The sequence below is a fragment of the Diabrotica virgifera genome, chromosome 6 (genome assembly GCF_917563875.1).
Source record: "Diabrotica virgifera virgifera chromosome 6, PGI_DIABVI_V3a".
Lineage (NCBI taxonomy): Eukaryota > Metazoa > Arthropoda > Insecta > Coleoptera > Chrysomelidae > Diabrotica > Diabrotica virgifera.
In genome coordinates, this window is record NC_065448.1 from 238,364,893 (window position 1) to 238,378,452 (window position 13,560).

The 13,560-nt window shown below is 33.7% G+C and overlaps 1 protein-coding gene across 1 annotated transcript in view; it reads right to left on the reverse strand.

Moving 5' to 3' along the window:
• Positions 1–13,560, reverse strand: part of LOC126886789 (lysosomal acid glucosylceramidase-like) — an 89,946-nt gene that overhangs the window by 48,453 nt on the left and 27,933 nt on the right. The window contains exons 5-6 of the mRNA XM_050653840.1: positions 10,796–10,909; positions 8,924–9,068 (exon numbers count right to left, since the gene is read on the reverse strand). Of these exons, the coding sequence (XP_050509797.1) occupies positions 8,924–9,068; positions 10,796–10,909 (259 nt within the window). The remainder of the gene's footprint in view (positions 1–8,923; positions 9,069–10,795; positions 10,910–13,560) is intronic.

A 13,560-nucleotide genomic window follows, 5' to 3' on the forward strand; every position in this document is an offset into this window, starting at 1 on the left:
GGTTTTGTCCTATTTTAAGCTTCATTGCTTGGACTATATAACAAGCTGTAGCTTTTATCTCGATAAACTTTCTACCTTGTTCCGGATTTTTTGTACAAACTTTTATTATATATTTACTGGACAATTAATTAAACATTTTCAAGCTACGAATTAAAGTTTCAAAGTTTAGTGGTTGCGAATATAATACATTGCGAATATAAATTTAAAAATTTCATATACCGCAAAGGATTATTATTTCATAAAACATAGGAAATTTATGTTGACCGAAATTTATTTAACAAAAAAATTTGCCACAGTAAATTATTACTCATATTATAGGTCTGGATCCCGCTTATGAAAAAAAAGTTAATTAATAGCAAGCTGAAAATTTGTTAATAGCTTAAGGGTGTCTAGTCGGACAAACTTTTATATATGGGAACACTGGAAGGGGGGCACTTTTAATTGTGGAACAGGTTAAAAATTTGGAACGGTCAGACCACGAAAACGGTACATTTATTTTGTCCGACAGAACAGACTTAAACTCTCCTAACAGAGATTAATTCTCATGCAAAAATCAGACTGCTATTTTTCACCAAATGGGAGTTTTAATGAGTAGAACATGTAGAATATGTCAAATGACAGGAATTATGACAGGTGATAAATAGCAGTCTGATTTTTGCATGAGAGTTTAATCTCTGTTCGGAGAGTTTAAGTCTGTTCTGTCGGACAAAATAAATGTGCTGTTTTCGTGGTCTGACCGTTCCAAATTTTTAACCTGTTCCACAATTAAAACTGCCCCTGTTCCAGTGTTCCCATATATCAAAGTTTATCCCACTAGACACCGTTAAGCTATTAACAAATTTTCAGCTTGCTATTAATCAACTTTTTTTTCATACGCGGGATCCAGACCTATTATGTATTAGTCAAATTCAAAGCTGCATAATACATCAACATACTGGTTTAGAAAAGAAATAAAAAAAGAAAATAAATGAGCTGATTAAGATGATTAATAGCAAGCTGAAACTTAATAGCTTAACGGTGTCTAGTCGGACAAATTTTGATATATGGGAACACTGGAATAGGGGAAGTTTTAGTGGTGGGACAGGTTAAAAATTTGGAACGTCAGACTACGAAAACGTCAGATGTATTTTGTCGGACAGAACATCCAATTGATTTGTTGCCCTTTCATTAAACTCTCACGCAAAAATCAGACTGGTGTCTATCACCAACTGGGCATTTTATTGGGTGGAACACGAAGAACATGTCAAGTGACTGGAATCGTGTTGGTTGGTAATAGCAGTCCGATTTTTGCATGAGAGTTTAATGAAAGGGTAACAAATCAATTGGAAGTTCTGTCGAACAAAATACATCTGACGTTTTCGTAGTCTGACGTTCCAAATTTTTAACCTGTTCCACAATTAAAACTTTTCCTGTTCCAGTGTTCCAGTATATCAAAGTTTGTCCGACTAGACACCCTTAAGCTATTAACAAATTTTCAGCTGGCTATTAATCAACTTTTTTTTGATACGCGGGATCCAGACCTAAGTGGGAAGTTTAGTTATCATGGAGGCATGGTTTTGTGAACAACGCGCATTTGCTGTGAAAGCTTATTACAAAAACGGTAAAAGTTTTGTGCGTGCACAACGAGCATTTCCTTTACACTAACATTTGCCGCTCCGTTCACAAGACCAAGTCACAATAGTTTGGTTAGGAACTTTGAAAGTAGTGTTTGAACATCACAAAAAAGAGATGTCAGTGTCAGAACTGCTCGCACACCACAAAATATTGAAGCGGTGCCAAATTCATTAAACGCGAGTGCTTGAAGATCCTTGCGACGACTCGCATGTAATGAATTTGGCACCGTTTCAATATTCTGTGGTGTACGAGCAGTTCATACACTGCCACTCCTTTCTATAATATTGAACCACTACTTTCAAAGTTCCTTAACCAAGTATTAATAGCCATGTTAGACGGAACAGCAGCGCGGGGCGGCAAATGGTAGTTTAAACGAAATGCTCGGTGTACATGCACAAAACTTTCACCATTTTTGTAATAAACTTTCACAGCAAATACGCGTTGTTCACAAAACCACGCCTCTATGATACCTAAACTTCGTTTACGTCGCAAGCCCGCGGTTCCTCTATTTTATCGTCAGCAGCGTTGTGAAATCGTACCGTTTCACTGAGTCACCTTGTATATAAAAATGTTTGGATATGTTTGAAGTAATGTGCTCAATATATAAATTTGACATATTTAATACGTATTTCGGAATAACTGTTTCCTCATTGGAGCACCTGGGTGGAGGCACTGAACTGAAATCAAGTCCTTTCATCTGTAAGGTTACAATGTTCCATATCCTTTCTATAATTCATCCTTTTGTCTTCCTTTGTTTTTTACTTCTCATATATAGATTTTCTCTTTATTTTGTTTCTTTGACATTTGAGTTAATTTTCGTTCCAAGCCTTTTTGTTTTAGTTAACATTTCATTCTGCAGTCTTTCCATTCAAATTAAGTTCCCATTCGCTATGCAAAAATTAAGTTCCGCACTTCAATTGTTCTAGCTCCTGTCCTATTCCGTTAACGTACTTCAAATAATAATTTTCTGAAACCTGAACTATTTATTGTAATTAGCGAGCATTAAATATTCGTCAGTACTAGTTTTTCTCCAATATGTTAACCACTTAAAAATGAGTGCCTTCGGAAAATTTGCTCTCTTTTGAATAAAACTTGAAATAAGTAAAACCATTGTAACATTATCTGTAACAAGAGGTGTTTCCCAACTTATTTGGCTCGCTGGGGAGAGCCCATGTACCAGGCTATATCAATCGAATACCATCTAGCCGTCGTTTTGCACCGGTGACCATGAAACTACAGTAAGGGCCTGCACCCGAACACATCCACCTTCAGTCAACAGAGGCCACGTGGAGCCGAAGTCCCTCCAAGACCTGAAGACAGCAACGGAGATCCCTCGACGCCTCGACGGTCGCATCAGATAAGTAGCCTCTTGCAGCCAGGTGTTCGCAAAGTGCTACTGAACGAACTATTTCCTTGACAATAAGTTTTTAATTTTTTTTTGTTAATAAATTTCAATTTTCGTTTATTCTGTATTTTTAATGGCGATAATGTGTATTTAATTGATTTAATAAGGTCAATAAATGAATATGTGAACCTTTCGAATTTTATTGGTTAACCTCCCTTAGATCCTTGGAAGCGTGATTCATTGTTGCACAGCGCAGAACCCACGCCAGGCTGAGCTAGCCAATAACCTTTGTAAGGGTTACCCTAGGTTACACATCCTTTCCAGGTAATTATCAAAATACAGTAAAACCTGTCAGTAACGGCCACTAAAAATGAACGAACTATTGGCCGATATAGAAAGGTGGCCGGTATTGCCAGTTTGTGTAGTCCACAAATACATAAAAAATAATTGGAACTTTGTTTATTTTATTACTAAAAGCAAATATAATTCTCTATATGAACGGACTCTACTAATACTACGAAAAAAAGGGGATGTTAAGCTTTGTTGAAGAATTTTTCAATTCAGTGTTATTTTTTTATAATGTCCTTTAATAATTTGAGTTTTTACAACACCATACTTTTCGGTCAACTTTTGTAATCTTAAACCGTACTTATAAATAGTGACAAACAATTCTTCTTTTATGACATTTTATGACCACCACACCGACCCTAATTATTTAATCCCTTTTTAGGTAGGTACAATAGGTATTAAGGGTCGTTTAAACACAGCGATAAATCAAACAACTTATCAAGGTCAATCGAGTTGTTGCAACTTATCATTGTGTGTAAACGGTGCATCGCACAACTTATCAAAGTTGGAGTTGGGTTGAAGGTGGTATCGCATTGAATCGCAGCGTCTAAACAGCGTTTCAACTTGTCATCACAACTAGTTACTGTGACTTATCGTTGTGTTTAAACGACGCTTTAAAGTACTACTGGGAATTTCTATCAACAAGTTGACAAAAATATTTGGCCGACATTAACAGGTAAATTTCTATAAAATGTGCTTTAAAAATATGTGATTATTTGGCCGAGTCCGTATTATAAAGGTGGCCGTAAATACCAGATAATAAATAAGGGAATCTACATATAATTTATTTGCTGAATCTTGAAATCGGCCGTTAGTACAGGTGGCCGATTTTGACAGGTGGCCGATAACACAGGCTTTACTGTAATTACCAAAGATGCTGCTAGCACCATCTATGAATCAAAAGTCTAATAAGTCAGGAAATAAAATTAGAAATTATTTAAATTTATCCTCTGAGGAAATGGTTATTCCGAAATACCTACGTATAAGCACATAGCAGAGGCTCTGTACTGTAATCGAATCTGAACCATCTTTTCTTTTCTTTTAGTTCATACTTTATTCACCTTTGGTGGATATTAAAGGAAATAGTTCGCTAACATTATTATCACGGTGAATGACAGGACGTGAAATGTAATTTAGATTTCCCTTGTCGAGGATTTCGCCACTCTGTTATGCTTTATTTTTCCAATTTAAAAAGCTAAGAGGATAAATAATTTCGAATTTTATTTCCTGACTTATTAGAGTTTTAGTTTTCAAACAGTTTATGTATTATGCCTGGATCGCGCGTACCAAAAAAAAGTTGATTAATTGCAAACTGAAAATGTGTTAATAGCGTAACAGTGTCTAGTCGGACAAACTTTGATGTATGGGAACACTGGAACAGGGGAAGTTTTAATTGTGGAACGTGATTTTAAGGTGTCATTCTGACAAGTTAATGGTTGTGAAAACTATCAGGTTGTTTTTAAGTTTTTTAATAGTAAATTTTATATTATTACTAGCTGACCCGGCCAACTTCGTACCGCCTTAGAAATAAATCAATAATGGCTTGTCAAAGTTCAATAAATAAAAATTAACAGAACATTAAAAAAATACTTAAAAAATATTACATATTACCCAATATAAAAGTATCAATTTAATTCATTCTGATAAGAAATATTTTTGCCGTGCGTAAATATAAAACGATGGCGGTTTTTTAATACACGATTAATTTTTCTTGTCCTAAACATGGACACTTAGTTTATTCAGCAAACTCCCAAAAAACTTGCAATTAAAAACGTCACTACTACGGTCGATACATACATACACAAAATGTTGCTGTTTACTGATTCTTAAACTACTACATTCTTAAACGGTAAAATATTGCAAAACCTCTAAATTTTAAAGAACCGCTTGGATTGACATGAAATTTGGCAAACACATAGCTAAGTCGAAGAAAAAAAGTGATATTGGGCCGATATGTGCTTTTGTCCTGGGGGTGGTTTTCACCCCCTCCTGGGGGTGAAAAAATATTCGTCCAAAGTAAGTCCGAAAATGGATAAACTGACTAATTTTAAGTAACTTTTGTTCTATAGAGTTTTTTCACTAAGTCAATACTTTTCGAGTTATTTGCCAGTGAATATGTTCTTTTTTTCAACAAAATAACCACGTTTTAGACGGTTTTTCGCAAATAACTTAAATAGTAAGTATTTTATCGAAAAAACATTCTTAACAAAAATATAGCCTGTAAGAAATTTAAAACAAATATATCACGTCTCTATGCCTAGTAGGAGCAGAGTTATAGCTAATGAAAAATACTCGTCAAATTCCAAATGAAATACTTAAACGTGAAATAACCAAAAATGAAGCACATTTCGGGGAAAACTCATTACAACGTATTTAAAGTGTTTAAAAAAGCTTCATTTTTGTTTTAATAAAAAAATTTCTAGCATCAAAAGTAAACAAGTTACGCTCAAAATAAAGTTAGTCCCTTTTTTTGACTCATGTATGTACTGGGTATATGATCTGTAAGTTTCATCGGTTCAAAGTCCTTATTTTTGAAAGGGCTGTAGTTAAAATGGGTTGACCGAGTCACTGATTACGAATGTATGCAAATTTGGAAACACCAAATCTTAATCAATTTTTGTCTAACAGAAAAATAAAAAAATACATGATATTCAAAAAAGCAATGCTGACTTTTTTTGTTTTTCGAGATTTTTGGTATCTGTAACAATTTTTAAGTTATTTTGAAAAAAAGCATATTTTTCAAAATTAAAATTTTTAAAAATTTTACTTTAAAACTATTTTTTTTTTCAAAAATAAACACTTTGAATCAATGAAACTTACAGATCATATAAACACAACATAAGTAAAATAATTTGTGGAGCGGTAGCGATTAATTTCATTTAAGTTGCTAATTAGGGGGTGGTCTTCCCATTTTTTTTTGCCAAAACAAATGGGACCATCTTTATTTTGAGCGTAACTTGCTTAAATTTAATGCTAGGAACTTTTTATAAAAACAGAAATAAAGCTTTTTTTAAATACTTTAAATAAGTTAAAATGAGTTTTCCCCAAAAAGTGCTTAATTTTTTGGATAATTCACGTCGAAATATTCTATTTGAAATTTGGTGAGCATGAATCTATTTTTTATTGGCTATAACTCTGGTTCTACGAGGTCCAGAGACCTAACGCGTACATCATTTTTTTTACTTTTTTACTGGATATATTTTTGCTGAGAACGTTTTTTTTTCGACAAAATACTTACTTTTTAAGTAAGAAATAAGTAAGTTTTCACGCCAGAAACCGTCTAGAAATGTGTTTATTTTGTGGAAAAATGGAACATATTCACTCGCAAATAACTCGAAAAGTGTTGACTTGGCGAAAAAGCTCTATAGAACACGAGTTACTTAAAATAAGTCAGTTTATCCATTTCCGGACTTATTTTGGACATACATTTTTTCACCCCCAAGAGGGAGTGAAAGTCACCTCCATCGCAAAAGCACACATCGGCACAATATCACTTTTTTTCTTTGACATGTAAGCTATGCGTACGCCAAATTTCATGTCAATCCAAACGGTTCTTTAAAATTTAGAGCAAAAACCGTGAAAGAATGTACTATGAGTAGAAGTGACACCGGTAGACGTCTGGCGTGGACACTGGTCTAGTCATAATTGGTCAATTATTATCGAATATGGTTAAAAATTATTAAATTACTATTGTGGCTATTAAGAAATAGGGGTAGGTGATAAAAGGGAGAAAATTAAGTATTGTATGTATTTTTAATTATTCTACTTCTTTTACATTTAACATTTAATGTTACATCATAACCATTGATGGGTCTTTGTCTGTATTACTATGCCCTTCCATTTAGGACTTCCTTATGTTCTTCTTATCCATTGTCTTCATAGCCACCTTTACTTAACAAGCCATGAAGTTGAAACTTGGCAACATCTATTGGTAGACCGATTAATTCTGACAGTTCTCATGTATTTTTAAATAATTTTCACTGTATTTACAGAGAAACTGAAATATTTTAGAACATTTCGTGCTCCAAATTATAAAAAACCATAAAAGGTATGTTATTAAGATGATTTTAGTTCAATATAATATATTTTTATATAAACTTGCGTGCATATAGAAATCCGTCCTCTTAAAAATTTTGTCATTTTTAATGTCTTATATTTCCTAAACCTGTTGGCAGATTTAAGTGATTTTTTAATATGTTATAGCCTAATTCTTTAACAATGGCGGTGTAATAATATTGTTGCTAACCAGTTAAATTTTTAGGGTATACCGGGCATTTATAAAATACTGAAATTAAAACCTAACTATAGACTCCGGTTTTCTTAACATTCTGTTTTTTTGATTAATTCGCTTATGTTTAACAACTAGATTTGTTCTTTATCAATTCAGGGTATTTCTAAATAAGTGCGACAAACTTTAAGGGGAAAGGAACAAAATGCAAAATTTTGACGCCTGTATTTTCAATGTAATCATTTTTTTTTCAAATTTTGAGAAAACTAATAAGTATTTTTGAAAAATTTAAACGCAGAATAAAAGATTACTTTATTACCGAGGGCTGAAAGTCCCTTAGAATGAATAAAAAGTTTTTTTTAATGACATATTTGAAACTAAAAATCACACTAAATTTTCTTAGTTTTTAACCCCTGTAACTTATTAAAATAAACATAGAAGTTTCCAGGGACTTTCGGCCCGCGGTCCTAACGTAATCTTTTACTCTGCGTTTAAATTTTTGAAAAATACTTATTAGTTTTCTTATAATTCGAAAAAAGTGAATCCCGTTTATATTCTTGTTATTGGTTTATTTTGTATAATAAACGTTACTTACAAGGAATTACTTTTAATATTTTTGTACAAATTATTTGTTCGATTCAAAAAATACTATAAATTTTACCAGAATTTTTACTTTAAAATCGTAGTTTCGAAAGCGGTAGTTTCGAAAGCGGTATTCCGAAAGTCAGACTACCGACGTCATCAATTGCGACGTTGCCTTTTTCTCTTCATGGCTTGTAAAGTAAAGGTGGCTATGATTGTCTTACATTCATAGTTTTCAAGTCGTCTTCTACGTCAAACAACCATCTATTTTTTCGTCTGCCTGACAGCATCTATTGTAATATTTTTGTTTTTGTCTTTGTATCTCCTTGCCTTTAGGTATATCCCAGCTATAACAATTTTTAACTTTTCACAAATCTTACAATATCGCACAATTTATTTAATTTTTATTCGTTAAGTTCGTCGATCCTCGACAAAGCTTACGCGTCCCGCAGCCACCGCCTTCTGCCGTGACAACACGTTGGGCATTTTAAAAAGTCCAACAAGTTGAATCTGTCAAATGACAGGTATTATATTGGTGGTAAATAGTAGCCTGATTTTTACATGAGAGTTTAGTAAAAGGGTAACAAATCAATTGGTAGGACTATCGGACAAAATACATGGGACGTTTTCGTAGTCTTACGTTCGAAATCTCTAACCTGTTCCACAATTAAAACTTCCCCTGTAGCAATGTTCCCGTACGTCAAAGTTTGTCCGACTAGACACCGTTAAGCTATTAACAAATTTTTAGCTTGCCATTAATAAACTTTTTTTGGTACATGGGCTCCAGGCCTATATCATTTTCTTACCTGCGCAGGCTTCTGTACCTATCATAAACTTGGTGGGGTACAACTTATGAGTTTTATCCAACAAATGTGTGTTATTTTCGCTATCCAAGTACCAATGCAAGCCAATACCATCTATCATATCAAATGTTTGTTGGTCAAACATAATCTAAAAATATAATTTTTATTCAAACTTTCAAAACTTTCAAAAACTTTTAAAATAGATTTGCGTTACTGAATGTTGCTTTTATTTTCAGTCCATCGTCAGCGACTTAACCTCTAAAAATGATACAGATGAATTCTGCTGAGAAAGTGAATTTTGGCACCCAAAAAATATTCAAAAAAGTTTGCCACTCGTTTCCCCCTAGAACTCCCCTCGTAGGGGGAGAAATGAAACAGTAAACATCGATTTACAAAGAATCTGTAGGTACGTCGTAAAAAAAAAGGTTAAAATAAGAAATGTAGCTGAGATGATTTTGAAAAGAAATATTACTTAGAACTTTTTATGTAGAATGAACTGTTCTCTCAGAAACAATGCAATTTGTTTAATAAAATTTGTATCAACTTGGCGGTAATAATTCATCTTTGTGTCGAGGTAATCACTTTTATTTTTAAAAAGTAATAATTAAGTATAAGTATACAATGGTTTTGAAAAGTTACGTTTTACCTTTTGCAATTTTATCAATGTTTAATCTTTTAAGAATCAAATTTGTATAAGTCGATCATAATTAAATAAGAAAATATTAAACTTTGTTAGATTGGGGTTTAAAACCAAATCTAACAATTTTATATTTTAGTTTGTATTTAAGGTTTTAAGTCATCTTTAAAATCCTTTCTTAACCCGCCACCTGCCACGTGGGGTGCTACCAGCACCCCATAACATATTTTTATCAAATATTTGGTATTTCAAGTTTGGTAACCGAGCTGTGCGTCATAGTAGCTTTCTATAATATTATATAACATAGATGTGTTAGTGTTTGAAGTGGTTATTTAGTGTCATTCTGAACTTATAGCTCTAAAGTCGAATTGGGGTGTCATCATCTGGCACTTTAAGTTTTAAATATTTTTTGTATTTTTGATAAACAGGTCAGATTTACATTTTTTATTGAAATAACTGATTTAAATTATTAATATAGACTCTATACTCACTAAATCTTATTTTTTTTAGATATTTTACTTGACTTCATTTATTATGGCTTGGTACTTGCTAATTTGCTTATAACACCTTTTTCATTTTATTTTTTAACTTTTATAACATATTAGTGGCTAATAAGTTATTAAAACATGTTTTTTTATATTCTTGTGTTACTCAACACATTATTTTGTTTTTTAAACAAGTAGATCACAAAAAATTTGTAAGGGGTGCTGTGAGCACCCCACGTGGCAGTTGGCGCCTTGCAAAGCCACGTGGCAGGTGCCGGGTTAAAAACCAAAATTTAAATTCAGTTTACGACACGACGCCAAATAAATATTTTTGTCCCAAATTAAACAACAAATTTAAAAGTTATTTTTATTTGAGATATGTCAGTGGCTTACTATTCGTCTTTAAAAAGTCAGATCAGTACCCGTATCAGCTCCAATGGTAAATATAAAATTCCTAATTGTCTGTAAATAATTTAAAATAACTATCTCTTAAAACCCACCAAATTTTATTTTCAAATCTCAACCGGTTTTAGAGTAATAAAGAAATCATCAGTTTGTAATAAAAACACCCCATATCTCGGAAACGAAGCATTTGCGGACATACGTTTATACAGCAAACTGTCAATATCTTTATGCATAATTACTCCCTGAAATTGTTTGCACTCCTTTTTAACCCCCATATATACTAATATTAATTTCACAAAAACAATCAAATATAATAATTGTCACAAAAAAAGCTAAAAAAAATGTTACCTTTTGCAAAACCCGAGGGATTAAAGCCCTTTGGTCATCCACTGTGATTATTTTTATATTTTTATGAGCTGACTGGTTTATTGCTGGCCCAAGATGATCTCTCACCCATATACCCTTAAACATTTAAAATAAATCCTTTATAATACACAATTTTTTAAAATATGTTAAATTGATACGTTTGTATACATATATTTATGCTAGCTTCATATTCCATCAGACAAGAAAGTATATCTTCTTTCTTGAAATCAAATCAATTTCTATTTGTCAAATGAACATGTTTTTTGTTATCTGATGTATGTATTTCATAATAAGTATAAAACGCTTACATTTATTCGTTTTGTGCAAATTAATTTAATTTAAAAATTAAATATTTTTTGGCAGCCTGTATAAATAATTGTTACAGTCGGTTCGCTAAACTCAGACACAAATGGCTAGTGAATTTAGTAAGTAATTTTGCCAATTTGGTAAAATTGCCAAAAAAAAATAATTACTAAATAGTTAATAATTTCTAAATAGTTAGTAGTTTTGCCAATTTTGGCAAAAATTTTGCCAAGTTTGGCAAAATTGGCCCAAAAAAAAATTGCCTACTAAAATCACTAGCCACTTGTGTCTGAGTTTAGCGAACCGACATGATTATATCATTGAATAGAGAATTGAATAATATTTCGAATGAGGTGGCAAAGGACCCCTATCCTCATTTATAAAATCATCGAATATATGTATCATCAGGTCAATTCGAGAAAAAATTAATTCATAATTTTCTCATCACTCCAAGTAACACAATTCTTTTTTTCTTCTTCTTAATCATAATAATTTTAATTTTGTTTGCGGCGTTTTTTAATAATTCGATCGGTGTTAGTCCAAACCATTGGTATAAGTTTTGGAGCCGTGAGTGTCTTTTTCTTCCGGGTCCGCGTTTGCTCTCTATTTTAACCTGTTGTATTATCAGTTGCAGTATACGATATTTAGCATATCTCATAAATGACCGAGGTATTCTCAAATTTTGGTTTCTGAATTGCGAAAAAGATTTTATTTTCTTACTTGGTGCAATATCTCTACGCTGGTTGTGTGGGTCGTCCAGGATTTTTCGAGGATACGTCGGTACACCCACATTTCGAATGCCTCTCGGTTTTTCATTAGCGTTTCCGTTATTGTCAAAGCCTCTGTGCCATACTGCAAGAATGGAAATACATAACATTTTAACAGCCGTATTTTTAGTGGGAGAGATATATCGCAATGGGTGAATATATTTCTCATGTTGTTAAATGTTGCTCTGGCCTTTTCAACTCTAGATTGTATTTCTGTTGTTTGATCTCATTTTAAGTTGGCGACTGATCCAACATATCAAAGGTATACATATACATCTGTTGAATTAATTGGTTTTTTATTTTCAATTGTCTTGTAGGATTTTGAGTTTTGCTCACCAGAATCCATTTTGTCTAAGTTTTCAGTCTAATGGCATATAGAGCAACATAATGCTACTCTACATCCCACCAGAATGAAAACAATGGGAACCTTCTCTGGTTACACCTCCGAGGCTTCTACAATTTGCAAGCCATACGGATGCCGAGAGTAAGGAAGATGAGGGAATTTTACAATATATAATTCACGTCCCATCTGCTCAGCGCGGTAAAGTTCCAACGAGAATAGTTCCCTTTGTACTCCAAACAGAGTAAAGTAAATCAAAAATGAATAACCATTTTCAATGTCGTTGCAACACGAAACTACAGACGCGCGATATTCTAGTCCAATCAGAGAGTGCCGCAAGCACCTCTACCGGTTTCGAAACTTATTAGTCTCTCATCAGGAGGCACATATGCTGCTCTCCCCGATCCAACCAAAATAAACCCCGGCGTGCAGTCACGGATCGCAACGAACGAAATGGCATAGATGCCCTAGCGGCAACTGCTATCAAAAGTCTAAGTTTTCAGTCTAATGGCATATAGAGCAACATAATGCTACTCTACATCCCACCAGAATGAAAACAATGGGAAAACTTAGACTTTTGATAGCAGTTGCCGCTAGGGCATCTATGCCATTTCGTTCGTTGCGATTCGTGACTGCACGCCGGGGTTTGTTTTGGTTGGATCGGGGAGAGCAGCATATGTGCCTCGTGATGAGAGACTAATAAGTTTCGAAACCGGTAGAGGTGGTTGCGGCACTCTCTGATTGGACTAGAATATCGCGCGTCTGTAGTTTCGTGTTGCAACGACATTGAAAATGGTTATTCATTTTTGATTTACTTTACTCTGTTTGGAGTACAAAGGGAACTATTCTCGTTGGAACTTTACCGCGCTGAGCAGATGGGACGTGAATTATATATTGTAAAATTCCCTCATCTTCCTTACTCTCGGCATCCGTATGGCTTGCAAATTGTAGAAGCCTCGGAGGTGTAACCGGAGAAGGTTCCCATTGTTTTCATTCTGGTGGGATGTAGAGTAGCATTATGTTGCTCTATATGCCATTAGATTGAAAACTTAGACTTTTGATAGCAGTTGCCGCTAGGGCATCTATGCCATTTCGTTCGTTGCGATCCGTGACTGCACGCCGGGGTTTGTTTTGGTTGGATCGGGGAGAGCAGCATATGTGCCTCCTGATGAGAGACTAATAAGTTTCGAAACCGGTAGAGGTGCTTGCGGCATTCTCTGATTGGACTAGAATATCGCGCATCTGTAGTTTCGTGTTGCAATGACATTGAAAATGGTTATTCATTTTAGAATCCATTTTGTTTTATTTATGTTTTTGTTAATTAGTCTTTCTTCACT